Genomic DNA, 19195 nt, shown 5'->3' on the forward strand with positions numbered 1-19195 from the left:
GGATGGAACTTCTCCCATATAAGGAAAAGCTAAAGAGGTTAGGGCTCTTCAACTTGGAAAAGAGACAGCTTCTGTGCAGCTAAGTAGTCGCTTTAATCATATTGGATTTTCAAGATTCATATTAAGATTTTTTTCAAAAGTAGTTGATTCACTTATCATTAGTATTGAATACATTAAAATAAAGTGCAATATTGGATGATGTATGCAAGTGATTGATAACGATAAGAAGGCTTGGGATTTGAAATAGCTTAGTGCTCTAAGAGAGCCAATAAGCTAACATCTTAAAGTTTATCTGATGCATTCATATCCACTTTAGATTATTGTTATGCCACCATTGCTAGAAACCCAAATAGTAGCAACATTCCATGCTACCAATCCCAGGGCAAGCAGTGGCTTCCCCATGTCCACCTCAATAACAGACTATGAACTTTTCCTCCAGAAACATGTCCAAACCTTTTTTAAACACAGATACGGTAACTGCTGTTACTACATCCTCTGGCAAAGAGTTCCAGAACTTAATTATTCGTTGAGTGAAAAAATATTTCCTCCTATTTGTTTTAAAAAGTATTTCCATGTAACTTCATTGAGTGTCCCCTGGTCTTTGCACTTTTTGCAAAGTATAACATCGATTCACTTCTACTTGTTCTACACCACTCAGGATTTTCTAGACCTCAATCACATGCCCCCTCAGCTGTCTCTTTTCCCACATTTAGGCATGGCCATTTACACCACTGAAAACCTGATGTAAATACTCGCACCTAAATGTAGGTGCATTCCCCTGAATTCTATAATTTTGCACGTAAATTTGAGTAACACTCCTGACATACCCACTATTTTCAGCTGGCCATGCCCTCTTTTCAGCAACGGATGTTAGATTTTATGTCCACCTTTTTTTAGAATACGCCTAAAAAAAGAAGCACGCATAAATTCCAATTATTGCCAATTGGTGATGATAATTGGTTGTTATCAGTCAATTATCATCAATGATTGGCTCGTTAATTAAGGTGCATGCATAAATTGGGCATGCACCCAATTTAATGCATGCAACTCACCACGCCTTATATAGAATCCAGGGGATATTCTTCAATATGAAAAAATTGAACTATGTGGAAATAATTGTGTACAGCAAGGGATCTCATTCCATTCCTCAGGACACCAAGCCAGTCAGGGTTTCAAAATATCCACAATAAATACTGCATGAGATAGATTTCCATACAATGGAGGCAGTGCATACAAATTTATTTCATGCATATTCAGTGTGGGTATGTTGAAAACCTGATTAGCTGGGTGTGTTCTGAGGACCGGGTTGAAAACCCCTGGTGTAGAGGAGTGAATTGCTAAGAGATAGAGCTAAATGTCCTCTGTGTTCATCTAAATCAGGGCTGGGAAACTCTGGTCCTCAAGTTTACAATCCAGTCAGGTTTTCAAGATTTCCACAATGAATATGCATGAGATTGATTTGCATGTACAACCTGACTGGATTGTAACCCTTGAGGACCAGGGTTGCTCAGCCCTGATCTAAATATATCTACTTAACTAGAGAAAATATGCCATATGATAGATAGCTCTGAGTATTTGTTTTTATGTGACTCAGCAATTTGTTCGCATAGCAGTCAATGTGATAAATGATTTCTAAACACTGATGATTATTAACCAAAGTCCTAATGTCTTATATTAAGAAAATATTCAGTGACAGTTGCCTCTCTAAGGCTATATTAACAACACAAGACAAAAACATGTCTTCTCTCTGATGCAAAGCTTCCCATTATACCAGAGACCTCTTTGATTCCTAAGCTCTTTGGTTTTCCTTGTGCTGCAAATCCAATAGAATTCAATATATTTCAGTATGTAAGGTGCTTTATTATGGTTGCCTTTTTGCAGAAACATAATGGACTTTTAAATTAAATGAAGGCAAAAAGTACAGACCATTGTGTCTCACTGATTGTCAACTCTTGTTGTTCCATACACTTCATCGCTTTTCCATATTTATTTCAAGAAAAAAAGACACAGGAGCTTGGGCGTACATGATACTGTCAGCTGGGTAGACTGTTTAGTGTATACAGTATATAGAAAGTGGTTATTTCGGATACCTTAGAGACTAATCTTATGCATAGTCCTATATTAAGGATACAGATACTCAGATTTATGATATGCCTGTCTAGTTGCCATTGTGCTAATTAACAAAGCTATGCTGAAGCACAGCATTCTCCTATTCACTGCAATGCAGGCTATTAGCAAAGTTCTGTGGCCAGTCGGAGGAGCTCTCCTCTTTAACAGAAAAGGTCCTTAAGCTGCTAAAGAGTAAGCTGCTCTCTTCCATTTTATCGCGGTGGTCTGGAACTGCAGACACAATCACAGCGTTCATGGTGCTCCAGTTGAATATCCACCAGGCCCATGTTCTTGGTTTTGCCCTTCCTTTTGAGATGACCTGGTTCAGGGATGAATTTCAGCACCTAAAAAGACAAAAGCACCTTTATCAAGAAAAGAGCTTGTCACTTCATTACATTGACTTAGTTACATATGAAGTGTATTAATAATTTAATTTCAATCTGAGCCTTCTAATGCTGGGGCCCTTTTACTAAGCCGCGTAAGGTTCTATGCGGGCACAACCTGCGCCAAACTGGAGTTACTGCCCGGCTACCATGTGGCTCTTGCATTAATTTCATTTTTGGCGTGCGTCTGATAGGCGCATCCGAAAAATAATTTGTATTTTTGGCCGCGTGTATCGGACATGCGCCAAGTGGCACTTGATGCAAGTAGATCATTACTGTCCAGTTACCGCGTGAGACTTTACCGCTAGGTCAATGGCTGGTGGTAAGGTCTCAGACCCAAAATGGACTCACGCCAATTTTGATTTTGCCGCACATCCATTTTCGGCAAAGATTTCAAAAAGGCCTTCTTTTACAGGTGCGCTGAAAAATGGATTGGCGAGCACCTAAAACCCGAGCCTACACTACTGCAAGCCATTTTTCAGCGTGCCTTTGTAAAAAAAACCCTGTTTCTTCTTATATTATTCCTATATTGATCTTATATTCCACAATATCCTCTTCAGTTCCAAGTGGATCACAAAACAGTAAAAAAAAAAAACAGAACAGTGTATTCAACAGGGAATTTACAATAAATCACAAAGGGGATCTTTCACTAAAGATTAGCTTGAGTTATCTGCAGCAGGGCCTATAGGAATAAAATGGGATGTTTGCCCCTATTGCTATGTTGTATGAACCACAATTTTAGAATGTAAACCATCTTCTCTTCTGACAGATTGTGAACTCTTCCAAAAGACTGCATACTTTCCCCCGAATTCTATATAGTGCACCAAGAGATCTGTGCCAAAATCCAGGCATATTCTATAATACCATGCATAACTTAATTGGCTTTAGAAACTAATCAGGATTGATAACAGCACTTAACAAGCAATAATAAGTACTAATTGTTAATAATTAGAATGTATATGCACAACTTGCTACGCGTATTCTGTAATTAACTGCACCTAAATTCTAAAGTGCGCAGTTCAAAAGGGGCATCGCTATGGGTGGGGAAATGGGCATTTAATGGCATTCTGAAATGTACACGCATAGTTATAGACTGTAATGTTCATACCGCAACTGGCGAACGCCGTTGCAGTACCATGTAAGCCACACTGAGCCTGCAAATAGGTGGGAAAATTTGGGATACAAATGAAACAAATAAATAAATCTACATGCAGGGATTTATGTCATGTTTTCATTGGTGTAAATAGAGGCACATAGTTTCAGGCGCTGGGATATCAACTAAGCATATTCTATATACCGTGCCTAAATCTAGGCGCTGCTTATAGTATACTCTTAGACAGAAATGTTTACCGTGCGGATTTTTTTAGCACCTTATATAGAATCTGGATTTAGTAAATGGTGCTCAAAGTTCGACGCCCAAAATTCATCAGTGCTGAATGGTATTCTATAATGGCTGTTCAGGGATAGGGCCACCGAGAGGGGGGGGGGGGCAAGATTCCCCAGGCCCAGCATCCCAGTGGAGCCCTGTGCTGGGGTCTACCTCTCTCCTACTTGTGTATGTCAGGACCCGGGTGATTGCATTAATGCTATAACCCGTGTCCCAGCATACATGAACAGCGGGAGTGACAGACTGGAGAAGAAGAGAAGACGCAGGAAGGTAATGGGGCGGGGGCAGTGGCGGCCCAAATGGCAGTGCGGGGAGGGGGTGGCGGTGGCCCTGCCCTGGGCCCGGCACTGTCTCTCAGTGGCCCTGTTCAGGGATCAGTGCCCTTTACAATATCATATAGTGCTGGGATCTACACTCAACTTTGAGCATGAGCAGTTACACCAACCGAAACCAGGTGTAAATCCATGAACGCGTTGGGCACAGATCCACACTATTCTATAACACTGCGTGCATTATAAGGGAATGCCCTTAACCTGCCCACGCCCCTCCCATGGCCACACCCCCTTTGCAGATCCACACAGAAACACTTAGGCACTATTCTATAAATGGGTGCATGTGTTTTCGTGTGCATCTGCAGTTTCTGCCTTGTTTTGGTGCCTTGCATCCATTAGAATGATTTTCTGTGTCAAAACTTTGGTGTAGAATTAGCATTTAATGTTCAGCACAATACATAGAATTCCCTTGTTTTTGTAAAAAAGTGTACACTTTAGGGGGTGAAGAACTTTTGTGCACAAAAGAGGAGCGGGACTTGGGTGTGATTGTATGTGATGATCTTAAGGTGGCTAAACAGGTAGAAAGCAAGAAGGATGCTTGGGTGCATAGGGAGAGGAATGACCAGTAGGAAAAAGGAGGTGATGATACCCCTGTATAAGACTCTGGTGAGACCTCATAAGAATATAAGAACATAAGAGTAGCCATACTGGGTCAGACCAATGGTCCATCTAGCCCAGTATCCTGTTTTCCAAACAGTGGCCAAGCCAGATCACAAGTACCTGGCATAAGCCCAATTAGCAGCAACATTCCATGCTACCAATCATGAGACTAGCATTTACTTCCCCATGTCTGTCTCAATAGCAGACTATGGACTTTTCCTCCAGGAATTTGTCCAAACCTTTTTAAACCCAGATACACTAACTGCTGTTACTACATTCTCCAGTAAAGAGTTCCAGAGCTTAACTATTTGTTGAGTGAAAAAAATATTTCCTCCTAATTGTTTTAAAAGTACTTCCTCGAGTGGCCCCTAGTCTTTGTACTTTTGGAATGAGTAAAAAATTGATTTACTTCTACTTGCCCTACACCACACAGGATTTTTTAGACCTCAATCATATTTCTTTTCCAATACACAAGGTGCGGTCACACCATGGAGTGATACAAAGGCATTATAGTATTTTCGGTCTTATTCAACATCCTTTTCCTAATAATTCCTAGAAACCTGTTTGCTTTTTTGGTTGCCGCCACACATTGAGCAGAATATTTCAGCGTATTATCTACAATGACACTCAGATCTTTTTCTTGAGTGCTGACCCCCAAAGTGGACCCTAACATCAGGTAGCTATGATTCAGATTATTCTTTCCAATGTGCATCACTTTGCATTTGTCCACATAAAATTTAATCTGCCACTTGGATGCTCATTCTTCTGATTTCCTAAGGTCTTCCTGCAATATTTCATAGTCTGCACATGTTTTAACAACCTTGAATAGTTTTGTATCATCTGCAAATTTAATCACCTCACTCATTGTTCTGATTTCCATATCATTTATAAATTTGTTAAATAGCACTGGTCCCAATACAGATCCATCAGCACTCCTGTTCACTCTCCTCCATTGACAGAAATGACCATTTAACCCTACCCTCTGTTTCCTGTCCAATAACCAATTTCTAATCCATACCAGAACCTTGCCTCCTATTCCATGACTTTAATTTCCTCAGGAGTCTCTCATAAGGAACTTTATCAAAAGCGTACTGAAAATCTAAATACACTACATCAACCGGCTCACCTTTATCCACATATTTATTCAAGCCTTCAAAGAAATGGAGCAAATTGGTGAGGCAAGACTTTCCTTGGCTGAACCTATGTTGACTGTGTCCCATCAAACCATGTTTGTCTATGTGTTCTGTAATTTTATTCTTTATAATAGTTTCCACTATTTTGCCCAGCACCGACGTCAGGATTACCAGTCTGTAATTTCTCAGATCAACCCCTAGAACCCTTTTTAAAAATTGGCATCACATTGGCCACCCTCCAATCTTCAGGTTCTATGGAAAATTTAATGACAGGTTACATATTACTAACAGCAGATCAGCAATTTCATGCTTGAGTTCTTTGAGTACCCTTGGAGGTATGCCATCTGGTCCAGGTGATTTACTACTCTTTAATTTGTCAATTTGACTCAGTACATCATCCAGGTTCACTGAGATTTCTTTCAGTTCCTCCGCATCATCACCCTTGAGAACCATTTCCAGTACATCAGTAAATTTGTTCAGGAATCCCTCACATTCAGCAAAACCTTTTCATATTCATAGATTTGACAAACATAATTCCACCATGAATACACAGCCAATGCAGCAGTGTTTTCCCACTCATTAACAATTTCAAAGCTAAATTTAACAGTATATCTAACAATTTAGATTGGCCTCCATAACATACACAGGGCACTTTGGCAGAATGACAAATCACAATATCATGGCATATAACCTGAATGCAATGATTCCCTGGACTTTTAGCACTGTGGATATAGTGCGGCATACATTTTATTTTATTGTGGCTGAACTTTTAGTGCTACTGCTATACGCGACATATACGTTTTTATTTTATTGTGACCACTGCTTTGTCTTGATTTATAGGTCTTATAATACTTTAATATGTATGATGTTATGAAAACTGCCTAGAATTATAGGATAGTGCGGTCTATAAATTTTTAAAATAAAAATAAATGATGGAATATCCAGTCTAAAAATAGTGTGAAAATGTCATATTTCCAAGCCCAATATCAGCTAAAGCGAATGCTACATACCTGTAGAAGGTATTCTCCGAGGACAGCAGGCTGATTGTTCTCACTGATGGGTGACGTCCACGGCAGCCCCTCCAATCGGAAACTTCACTAGCAAAGTCCTTTGCTAGCCCTCGCGCGCCCGCGCGCACCGCGCATGCGCGGCCGTCTTCCCGCCCGAAACCGGCTCGAGCCGGCCAGTCCAGTATGTAGCAAGACAATACACTTCAAGGGAAGACACAACTCCAAAGGGGAGGCGGGCGGGTTTGTGAGAACAATCAGCCTGCTGTCCTCGGAGAATACCTTCTACAGGTATGTAGCATTCGCTTTCTCCGAGGACAAGCAGGCTGCTTGTTCTCACTGATGGGGTATCCCTAGCCCCCAGGCTCACTCAAAACAACAACATTGGTCAATTGGGCCTCGCAACGGCGAGGACATAACTGAGATTGACCTAAAAAATTTACCAACTAACTGAGAGTGTAGCCTGGAACAGAACAAACAGGGCCCTCGGGGGGTGGAGTTGGATCCTAAAGCCCAAACAGGTTCTGAAGAACTGACTGCCCGAACCGACTGTCACGTCGGGTATCCTGCTGCAGGCAGTAATGAGATGTGAATGTGTGGACAGATGACCACGTCGCAGCTTTGCAAATTTCCTCCATGGTGGCTGACTTCAAGTGGGCTACCGACGCTGCCATGGCTCTAACATTATGAGCCGTGACATGACCCTCAAGAGCCAGCCCAGCCTGGGCGTAAGTGAAGGAAATGCAATCTGCTAGCCAATTGGATATGGTGCGTTTCCCTACAGCCACTCCCCTCTTGTTGGGATCAAAAGAAACAAACAATTGGGCGGACTGTCTGTGGGGCTGTGTCCGCTCCAGATAGAAGGCCAATGCTCTCTTGCAGTCCAATGTGTGCAGCTGACGTTCAGCAGGGCAGGAATGAGGACGGGGAAAGAATGTTGGCAAGACAATTGACTGGTTCAGATGGAACTCCGACACAACCTTTGGCAGAAACTTAGGGTGAGTGCGGAGGACTACTCTGTTGTGATGAAATTTGGTGTAAGGGCCCTGGGCTACCAGGGCCTGAAGCTCACTGACTCTACGAGCCGAGGTAACTGCCACCAAGAAAATGACCTTCCAGGTCAAGTACTTCGGATGGCAGGAATTCAGTGGCTCGAAAGGAGGTTTCATCAGCTGGGTGAGAACGACATTGAGATCCCATGACACTGTAGGAGGCTTGACAGGGGGCTTTGACAAAAGCAAACCTCTCATGAAGCGAACAACTAAAGGCTGTCCTGAGATCGGCTTACCTTCCACTTGGTAATGGTATGCACTGATTGCACTAAGGTGAACCCTTACGGAGTTGGTCTTCAGACCAGACTCAGACAAGTGGAGAAGGTATTCAAGCAGGGTCTGTGTAGGACAAGAGCGAGGATCTAGGGCCTTGCTGTCACACCAGACGGCAAACCTCCTCCAATGAAAGAAGTAACTTCTCTTAGTGGAGTCTTTCCTGGAAGCAAGCAAGATGCGGGAGACACCCTCTGGCAGACCCAAAGAGGCAAAGTCTACGCCCTCAACATCCAGGCCGTGAGAGCCAGGGACTGGAGGTTGGGATGCAGAAGAGCCCCTTCGTCCTGCGTGATGAGGGTCGGAAAACACTCCAATCTCCACGGTTCTTCGGAGGATAACTCCAGAAGAAGAGGGAACCAGATCTGACGCGGCCAAAAGGGAGCAATCAGAATCATGGTGCCTCGGTCTTGCTTGAGTTTCAACAAAGTCTTCCCCACCAGAGGAATGGGAGGATAAGCATACAGCAGACCTTCCCCCCAATCCAGGAGGAAGGCATCCGACGCCAGTCTGCCGTGGGCCTGAAGCCTGGAACAGAACTGAGGGACCTTGTGGTTCACTTGAGATGCGAAGAGATCCACCAGGGGGGTGCCCCACGCCTGGAAGATCTGTCGCACCACACGGGAATTGAGCGACCACTCGTGAGGTTGCATAATCCTGCTCAACCTGTCGGCCAGACTGTTGTTTACGCCTGCCAGATATGTGGCTTGGAGCACCATGCCTTGACGGCGAGCCCAGAGCCACATGCTGGCGGCTTCCTGACACAGGGGGCGAGATCCGGTGCCCCCCTGCTTGTTGACATAGTACATGGCAACCTGATTGTCTGTCTGAATTTGGATAATTTGATGGGACAGCCGATCTCTGAAAGCCTTCAGAGCGTTCCAGATCGCTCGCAACTCCAGAAGATTGATCTGTAGATCGCTTTCTTGGAGGGACCACCTTCCTTGGGTGTGAAGCCCATCGACATGAGCTCCCCATCCCAGGAGAGACGCATCTGTGGTCAGCACTTTTTGAGGCTGAGGAATTTGGAAGGGACGTCCCAGAGTCAAATTGGAGCAAATCGTCCACCAATACAGGGATTCGAGAAAACTCGTGGACAGGTGGATCACGTCCTCTAGACCCCCGGCGGCCTGATACCACTGGGAGGCTAGGGTCCATTGAGCAGATCTCATGTGAAGGCGGGCCATGGGAGTCACATGAACTGTGGAAGCCATGTGGCCCAGCAATCTCAACATCTGCCGAGCTGTGATCTGCTGGGACGCTCGCACCCGCGAGACGAGGGACAACAAGTTGTTGGCCCTCGCCTCTGGGAGATAGGCGCGAGCCGTCCGAGAATCCAGCAGGGCTCCGATGAATTCGAGTTTCTGCACTGGGAGAAGATGGGACTTTGGGTAATTTATCACAAACCCCAGTAGCTCCAGGAGGCGAATAGTCATCTGCATGGACTGCAGGGCTCCTGCCTCGGATGTGTTCTTCACCAGCCAATCGTCGAGATATGGGAACACGTGCACTCCCAGCCTGCGAAGCGCCGCTGCTACCACAGCTAGGCACTTTGTGAACACCCTGGGCGCAGAGGCGAGCCCAAAGGGTAGCACACAGTACTGGAAGTGGCGTGCGCCCAGCTGAAATCGCAGATACTGTCTGTGAGCTGGCAGTATCGGGATGTGTGTGTAGGCATCCTTCAAGTCCAGAGAGCATAGCCAATCATTTTGCTGAATCATGGGGAGAAGGGTGCCCAGGGAAAGCATCCTGAACTTTTCTTTTACGAGATATTTGTTCAGGGCCCTTAGGTCTAGGATGGGACGCATCCCCCCTGTTTTCTTTTCCACAAGGAAGTACCTGGAATAGAACCCCAGCCCTTCTTGCCCGGATGGCACGGGCTCGACCGCATTGGCGCTGAGAAGGGCGGAGAGTTCCTCTGCAAGTACCTGCTTGTGCTGGAAGCTGTAGGACTGAGCTCCCGGTGGACAATTTGGAGGTTGAGAGGCCAAATTGAGGGTGTATCCTTGCCGGACTATTTGGAGAACCCACTGATCGGAGGTTATGAGAGGCCACCTTTGGTGAAAAGCTTTCAACCTCCCTCCGACAGGCAGGTCGCCCGGCACTGACACTTGGATGTCGGCTATGCTCTGCTGGAGCCAGTCAAAAGCTCGCCCCTTGCTTTTGCTGGGGAGCCGCGGGGCCTTGCTGATTCGCACGCTGCTGACGAGAGCGAGCGCGCTGGGGCTTAGCCTGGGCCGCAGGCTGTCGGGAAGGAGGATTGTACCTACGCTTACCAGAAGTATAGGGAACAGTCTTCCTTCCCCCGAAAAATCGTCTACCTGTAGAGGTAGAAGCTGAAGGCTGCCGGCGGGCGAACTTGTCGAATGCGGTGTCCCGCTGGTGGAGAGACTCTACCACCTGCTCGACTTTTTCGCCAAAAATGTTATCCGCACGGCAAGGCAAGTCCGTAATCCGCTGCTGGATTCTATTCTCCAGGTCGGCGGCACGCAGCCATGAGAGCCTGCGCATCACCACACCTTGAGCAGCGGCCCTGGACGCAACATCAAAAGTGTCATAAACTCCTCTGGCCAGGAATTTTCTGCACGCCTTCAGCTGCCTGACCACCTCCTGAAAAGGCTTGGCTTGCTCAGGGGGAAGAGCATCAACCAAGCCCGCCAACTGCCGCACATTATTCCGCATGTGTATGCTCGTGTAGAGCTGGTAAGACTGGATCTTGGACACGAGCATAGAGGAATGGTAGGCCTTCCTCCCAAAGGAGTCTAAGGTTCTAGCGTCCTTGCCCGGGGGCGCCGAAGCATGTTCCCTAGAACTCTTAGCCTTCTTTAGGGCCAAATCCACAACTCCAGAGTCATGAGGCAACTGAGTGCGCATCAGCTCTGGGTCCCCATGGATCCGGTACTGGGACTCGATCTTCTTGGGAATGTGGGGATTAGTTAATGGCTTGGTCCAGTTCGCAAGCAATGTCTTCTTCAGGACATGGTGCAAGGGAACAGTGGACGCTTCCTTAGGTGGAGAAGGATAGTCCAGGAGCTCAAACATTTCAGCCCTGGGCTCGTCCTCCACAACCACCGGGAAGGGGATGGCCGTAGACATCTCCCGGACAAAGGAGGCAAAAGACAGACTCTCGGGAGGAGAAAGCTGTCTCTCAGGAGAGGGAGTGGGATCAGACGGAAGACCCTCAGACTCCTCGTCAGAGAAATATCTGGGATCTTCCTCTTCCTCCCACGAGGCCTCACCCTCGGTGTCAGACACAAGTTCACGGACCTGTGTCTGCAACCTCGCCCTGCTCGACTCCGTGGAACCCCGTCCACGATGGGGGCGTCGAGAGGTAGACTCCCTCGCCCGCATCGGCGAAGCTCCCTCCGCCGACGTAGTCGGGGAGCCTTCCTGGGAGGTGGCCGCGGTCGGGGACCTCAACCCGGGCGATGGGCCAGCCGGCGCCACGCTCGACGGTACCGGTGGCGCAAGCACCGCCGGTACCGGAGGGGTAGGGCGCAACAGCTCTCCCAGAATCTCTGGGAGAACGGCCCGGAGGCTCTCGTTTAGAGCGGCTGCAGAGAAAGGCTGAGAGGTCGATGCAGGCGTCGACGTCAGTACCTGTTCCGGGCGTGGAGGCTGTTCCGGGCTGTCCAGAGCGGAGCGCATCGACACCTCCTGAACAGAGGGTGAGCGGTCCTCTCGGTGCCGATGCCTGCTGGGTGCCGAATCCCTCGGCGACCCAGAGCTCTCGGTGCCGACACGGGGAGGAGACCGGTGTCGATGCTTCTTCGATTTCTTCCGAAGCATGTCACCGGAGCTCCCCGGCACCGACGAGGAGGACGTCGAATCCATCCGTCGCTTCCTCGGGGCCGAGACTGAAGAAGGTCGATCTCGGGGGGGCTGTACCGCAGGAGCCCTCAGGGTAGGCGGAGACCCACCCGAGGGCTCACCGCCACCAGCAGGGGAATGGACAGCCCTCACCTGCACTCCACCCGATGCACCACCGTCCGACGACATCAGCAGACGAGGTCCTGGTACCACCGACGTCGATGCAGCTATCCGATGTCTCGGCGCCGATGCAGAGGCCCGGTGCCTCGATGCACTCGATGCAGGGGCGGCCGAGGAAGATGGTCTGGACGCTGACGACGTCGATGCACTCGAAGATCCCGGTGCCGATGCCGACGAAGAGCCCGAGAACAACACGTTCCACTGGGCTAGTCTCGCTACCTGAGTCCGCCTTTGAAGCAGGGAACACAGACTGCAGTTCTGAGGGCGGTGCTCGGCCCCCAGACACTGAAGACACGACGAGTGTCGATCAGTGAGCGAGATAACCCGGGCGCACTGGGTGCACTTCTTGAAGCCGCTGGAAGGCTTCGATGTCATGGGCGGAAAAATCACGCCGGCGAAATCAAAAGCCGAAATGGCGAAATTTGAAGCACCAAATTTAGAGGGAGAAAAATCTCGACCGAGGCCGAAAAGAGGCCTACCCCGACGACGAAAGAAAACTTACCGGGGCAAAAAAGCTGGAAGTACGGGGAGGATTTACACGAAACCCGGCGGGGGGTTTCCGGAGCACTTCCCGACTAGGACAAAGCTTTCCCGAAGGAAAAAAAACACGTTCAAAACAAATTGGACGCGCGAGGTCGACTTTCCGGGGCTCGACACGGCGAAAACACGACCGTACCGAGTGCGGACAAAAGAAGACTGGCCGGCTCGAGCCGGTTTCGGGCGGGAAGACGGCCGCGCATGCGCGGTGCGCGCGAGGGCTAGCAAAGGACTTTGCTAGTGAAGTTTCCGATTGGAGGGGCTGCCGTGGACGTCACCCATCAGTGAGAACAAGCAGCCTGCTTGTCCTCGGAGAAAGGTTATCACAGTAAAATAGCACATGGGAAAGCATTCCTTTCTCAGAATAGCAGGATCAATAGTTTGGACTAACCAAACCATTAGCTGTGAATCTCTTAATTGGAGTCCAGAAAGCTCTATGAGTTAAAAGACAGAAAAACTGAACAACCGAAGTAGAATGCATGCAGCGAGTGATTTTAACCCCCAAATCATTCCATTGCCCAAGGGACAGCTGGATCCAAGTTCATCTTTCTACATCCCCATACATGCTAAACTAAATAACCATTAATCACCAAATGAATGCACATCCCTGCACAGTAATAGCAGTTTACAATCTGAATGATATGGTCAATAGGATATAGTGACAGTTCACAACAACAGCAAACCAAATATCTCTAAATATGTGCTTTAGCTTATATTCTACCAATGTTGCTAGGCTCACATTAGCCCTCTCCTCAGGTCACTTTATTGGCTCCCTGTTTCCGCACACAGTTCAAACTCCTCTTAATGAATTTACAAGTGCATTCACTCTGCAGCTCCTCAGTATATTTCCTCTATTATCTCTCCCTACACTCTTCCCAGGGAACTCCATTCATCGGGTAAATTTCTTTTATCTGTACTCTTCTCCTCTACTGCCAACTCTAGTCTCTGTTCCTTATATTTTGCTGCACCCTATGCTTGGAATAAACTTCCTGAATCGATATGTCAAGCTTTGTCTCTGGCTGTATCAAAATCTAGGCTAAAAGCCCAACACTTTGAGGCTGCTTTTAATATCCTAACTTCAAATCACCTGTTCAGTATCCATATCTGTTTTAATCATTCCCATCATAAGTAATTCCATAATCCCTTATTTGTCCTGTTTGTCTATCTTGATTAGATTGTAAGCTCTGTTGAGCAGGGACTTTCTCTTAAGTATTTAGTATACAGCACTGCGTATGTCTAGTAGAACTATAGAAATGATAAGTAGTAGTATTAGTAGCAGCTTATGTTACTTCAGTAACTCACTACTCTGTTCAATATGCCAAAGCTCTCTACCTTCAAGTCTCATCAGCAGCGTACCGAGGGCAGAGTGGTGTGGGTGGTCTGCCCCAGGTACACACTGCAGGAGGGGTGCAGGGAGCAGCTGCGTGGCTGTCGGCTCCGCCAGTTCCCTGCTCCCTCTGCTGTTACTTCTTATTCTGGGGCAGAGGAAGAAGGGAACCGGCGGAGCCGACAGACGCATGGATGCTCCCAGCACCCCAGCAGGTCCAGAAACTCATTTATTTTTTTGCACGTGTGATGTATGTTATGCAATTACTACATGTCAGCATTGCCTCACCACTATTTCCTAGAAACATCATGTGGTGCATTTTCTATCAGTTCAATGTGAGGCAATTTTCAAAAGCCATTTACTTATATGAATGACTAGTTGCCTGGGTAAAACAGCTTTTTGAAATTTGCCCACATTGTATGTGAGTAAACTTATGGCACAGGGTGTGACCAAGAGGTAATCAATACCTGTAGTTTTGCATTTTCAAAACAATATTATATTGTTTCGGCCTGAAACAAAGAGGTCCTTTTACTAAGATGCGTTAGTGCCTATGCGTGCCAGTTCTGAGTTACTGCCCGGCTACTGCGTAACCCAGGTGGTAATTTCATTTTTGATGCGCATCTGATATACGCGTCAGAAAATATTTTTATTTTCTGGCATGCAGGTGGTAATTGGCATGTGGACCCGTGTTGACCATTACCGCCCGGTTAACAAGTGAGACTTTACAGCTAAGTTAATGGCTGGTTGTTAGGTCTCAGACCCAAAATGGACATGCACCAATTTTCATTTTGCCGCATGTCCATTTTCGTCCCCCCCCCCAAGGCATTTTTTACAGGTGTGCTGAAAAATGATCCTGCGCGCGGCTAAAACACGCGCCTACACTACCGCAGACCATTTTTCAGCGCACCTTAGTAAAAGGACCCCAAAACGGGATAAACAGGTGCAAAACCACAAGGACACTTTTTTCTTGAGCAAGTTAATGTGAAAGTGTATTTATACTTCCCCTGTACAGACTGACAGAAAATTGCTGAGCGAAATTGTATCTGCCAGCATTTTTTGAAAATTCTCTCATGTAAACATAGGATTTATAATATTGTAATGCAAAGATTATTTAAGCAAAAGAGTTATATGAAAATGCCCTTCACTGTAAAATGTCTTGTCTTCAGTTTTATGTAGATTTAATTTGGTCCAGTATCTTCTAAGGCCCTGATCCAGACTTAAAAAATTTGGCCAAGCTGGGCTGTTTGTGTGGTCAAAAATGCAAATTGTTAAATGGAATGTCTGAGTTAAGATTATTGACTGTATCAAGTACCTTGCAGAGCCAGAGATATGTGCTTGGATAAAATATGTGAAATGTTGTGAACAGAGAATAATCATTTTTTACTATTAATCTTAAAACAAGTGAAAAGCATCTACTCCTACTGAGTGTACAAGTGTGGGAGTGCCATCTAGTACATATGCCTGTCCCACTCAATTGAACACTGCAGGGTAATTTTATAAAGCTTTTTTTGCATGCAAATGATGTTTTATACGTAGAAAAGGGCTCTTAACTGTGAACAGGCATTCACACATAAAAAATAATCATGAAAACTTAACACCTACTTTTGTGCGATCTGTATGTAGGCATTCCCATGTAGCTCAGGTGAAGCAGGTTTGAAGTTGTAATGGTTGTGATGTACTTGCACATATTTACATCTTTTTTTGGAGGGAGGTGCAAATTTGTACAGGATGATTTGTGCACTACTGGGGCATGTGCTGGGAGCCTATTTTATCAAGACACTAGGTGGTGACTTCTATAAATTGCACCTAAAAATTGGCACAAAAAATGCTTAAGTACTATTCTATAAGTCATGGCAAAAGTTAGGAGCAATTGATAGAATAGCGCTTAAGACCCAGGGGTCACGTATACATTTAGGTGCGTCTATTTGCACCAGTGAAAACATTTTTCGCTGATTACTGCATGAGTAGCGCGTGAGCCTTACTATCTTCTAAACAGGTGGCGGTAAGTGCTCAGGCATTAATAGCCATGCTTTGCTGTGTACTTTGACCCTCTCCATCATATGCTGTTGACAATATTAGTGCATGGCCATTTACTGCCCCAATTTTAAAAAGGCCTTTTTCCCACTGTGGTAAAAAAAATGGCCCAGCACGCCAATTTCACACGCCAAAAACTAGCGCAGGCTACTTTTTACAGTGGCTTATTAAAAGGGCCCCTAAATTTCCAAACACCTTTGGTCTGACGCCTGCCTCTGGAGTTTGTGGATGCAACTGAAGAGCAAGCAAACCAAGTCAAGCCTGTCACAGCGATTTTCCTGTATGTTTTTATCAGACTCAAATCTTTCCAGTTTTTCATGAGCTATTAGCCACGCCACTTGTACTTTTACCAGTCATCAGTCTTTTCAAATGCTTGATTTGGTTTGCTTGCTCTTCAGTTCCATCTACAAGTGATCACCGTCCACAGACTCCTGAGGCAGGCATTTTTTGCTGAAACACGGTGCCATGTCAAGTCTTATCCACCATTAAAAATCTATTTTTCCAACTCTCATCTCCTTGGTCTCAACTTGGAAGTGTCCTGTTGATCACATTGTCTCTGCATCTGAGTAATAGCAATATAAATCTCTTCACTATCAGGCATACTATGAAATATAAAACCTGAAGATAATTCCAACTTATCATACATGTAGCAAACCTGACATACTACAGTAGCACTAATTCCTATGATTCAAATAGGAAGAACTCTACCTATGAATAGGCCGGTTCAAACTTAACCGGCCAGCGCTGAATATCGGCTTGGCTGGTTAAGTTTGAACTGGCCAAAAATAAACCGGTCTCCCTTGGTCTGAATATCAGGCCTTTAGTATGCAAATGGTTCTTATATTTAGACTCTGCGGTTATTGGAGGTATGAAGAAAATTCTTCAAAGAATAGACACACCAAAGGGGAAGCAAAAAATTGACAAAAGTGTGAGACGTTATGGCTCGCATCGTATGGTTTTGGAATATAATTTTGTAACTCTTTTATGGAGCAGTTGGTTTTTCCCTATTTTAGAGTTTTTTCCCCCTGCTATTTTTCAGTACTTTTGAAGACCAATCATAGTAACAGATTCCTCATTAAGGGTGGTTGCAGTTGTTTAGTGGCGCCCGTGGAGATTTGAGGTCTTTGTTATCATTTTTTTTTATTCTTGGGTATTATCCTCAATTTCTTACTGTGCTCTTTAGCAAAAATTATACTTTTATACTTTTTTGATTCTGGCAGATCTAGAACTTATACAGATAATGGCAATATTTAATTTGCTATCTGGATAAATTATCAGGTAACTTGGAACAAATTGGAGCTGATATTCAGCAGAAGTTAACTGGGCAAGAATGGTTCCAGTCCATTAAATCCTGCTGAGCAGTTTGCCATATAATATTCAGGCATTCAACCAGATAAGTACACAAGTATTGCCATACTGGGACAGACCGAAAGTACATCAAGCCCAGCATCCTGTTTCCAGCAGTGGCCAATCTAGGTCACAGGTACCTGGCAAGATCGCAAAACAGTACAATACATTTTATGCTGCTTATTCTAGAAATAAGCAGTCAATTTTCCCCAAGTCCATTTTAATAATGATCTATGGACTTTTCCTTTAGGAAGCCATCCAAACCTTTTTAAACCCCGCTAAGCTAATTGCAGAACTATCCGGTTAGTTCCAGGATGGAGCAAAGGTAGAGCCAGAAGTTCTCTGAGCACCACCAATATTTAGTATTTACAAAGCAGTCCTAACTGGCACTGAATATTGGCAATGCCCAGCTATGGGCCAGCACTGAATATCTGGATGTAATTCAGCCCTTGGTGGTTAGTGTTAAAAACAACAACAACAACAACAACTGAAAAACACTGCTTCTGTAGCTGAATATTGTCATGGTTAGCACATCTGGGTTTAAAAAAGGTTTGGACAAGTTCCTGGAGGAAAAGTCTATAATCTGTTATTGAGATGGACATGGGGGAAGCCACTGCTTGCCCTGGGATTGGTAGCATGGAATGTTGCTACTATTTGGGATTCTGGAATGTTGCTAATCTTTGGGATTCTATAATGTTGCTACTATTTGGGATTTCAGAATGTTGCTAATCTGTGGGTTTCTGCCAGGAACTTGTGACCTGGATTGGCCACTTTTGGAAGCAGGATACTGGGCTAGATGGATCATTGGTCTGACCCAGTATGGCTAGTCTTATGCTCTTAGCAAGCTGTCCCAAGTTAGCCAGACAAAATTTCCAGCTGGCAGACTGAATATTGCCATTATCCGAATAAGTGGAGTGGAGGAGTAGCCTAGTGGACAGAACACCAGGCTTGACATCCAGAGGTGGCCAGTTCATATCCCACTGCTGCTGGTCTTTGTGATCTTGAGCCACTACTGAAAAAGGTGTGAGCAAAATCCAAATAAATAAGTTCTGGTGCTGACTGCCTTGTCTGTATATTCAGTGTTGGCCATTATCTGGATAGTGACACTGAGTACCCAGATAAATTGGACCACCACAGCTAATGTTAAAAAACCACCCACTGGCATGGCTGAACACTGACCTGTTATAAATAGCCCTGCTTGCTCTCTTTCTTTTAAAATCTGTTTGCTTTCATGGGCCCCGTGTCTGCCTGCCATAATGATACTCAGACCGGCTAGAGCATGGCCCTCTGTTATCCTTCCTACTCTGCATCATTGTCACAATCAATAGATCTCTACCCTTTCAGTCCCAGCTTAATCTGCTGTTTTGAAGCCATGTTTCTGTGTAATTGCTCACCACACTCTAACCACACAATACCCTCATAAGTTTTATATGCTTTGCAGATGACATCTTGATATTCAAATAGCTCCCTCTACTTCTCCAGTGATTTTTCAGTCAAAATCCTTAGCAATTCTCTTGACTATGGGCTCATTCTTTTCCTCCTTTGCCTTGCATTCACCATGGCAACCACATTCTCACAGGGGTTTTCTACTTCCTTTTGTAACAATGAGAATAAGTCAATGTTTTGTTCTTCCATGTTTCTTTTCTTTTACTCTTTTTTATATACGACTTTGAAGCAATTTCTT

The 19195-nt window shown here is 45.5% G+C and overlaps 1 protein-coding gene across 1 annotated transcript in view; it reads right to left on the reverse strand.

Moving 5' to 3' along the window:
• Window positions 1-1839: 1839 nt before the first annotated feature.
• Window positions 1840-19195, reverse strand: part of PDGFD (platelet derived growth factor D) — a 364409-nt gene continuing 347053 nt past the window's right edge. Inside the window, exon 7 of the mRNA XM_030200251.1 lies at window positions 1840-2453. Within this exon, the coding sequence (XP_030056111.1) occupies window positions 2322-2453 (132 nt within the window). The 3' untranslated portion in view covers window positions 1840-2321. The remainder of the gene's footprint in view (window positions 2454-19195) is intronic.

Source organism: Microcaecilia unicolor, chromosome 4, assembly GCF_901765095.1.
Source record: "Microcaecilia unicolor chromosome 4, aMicUni1.1, whole genome shotgun sequence".
NCBI lineage: Eukaryota > Metazoa > Chordata > Amphibia > Gymnophiona > Siphonopidae > Microcaecilia > Microcaecilia unicolor.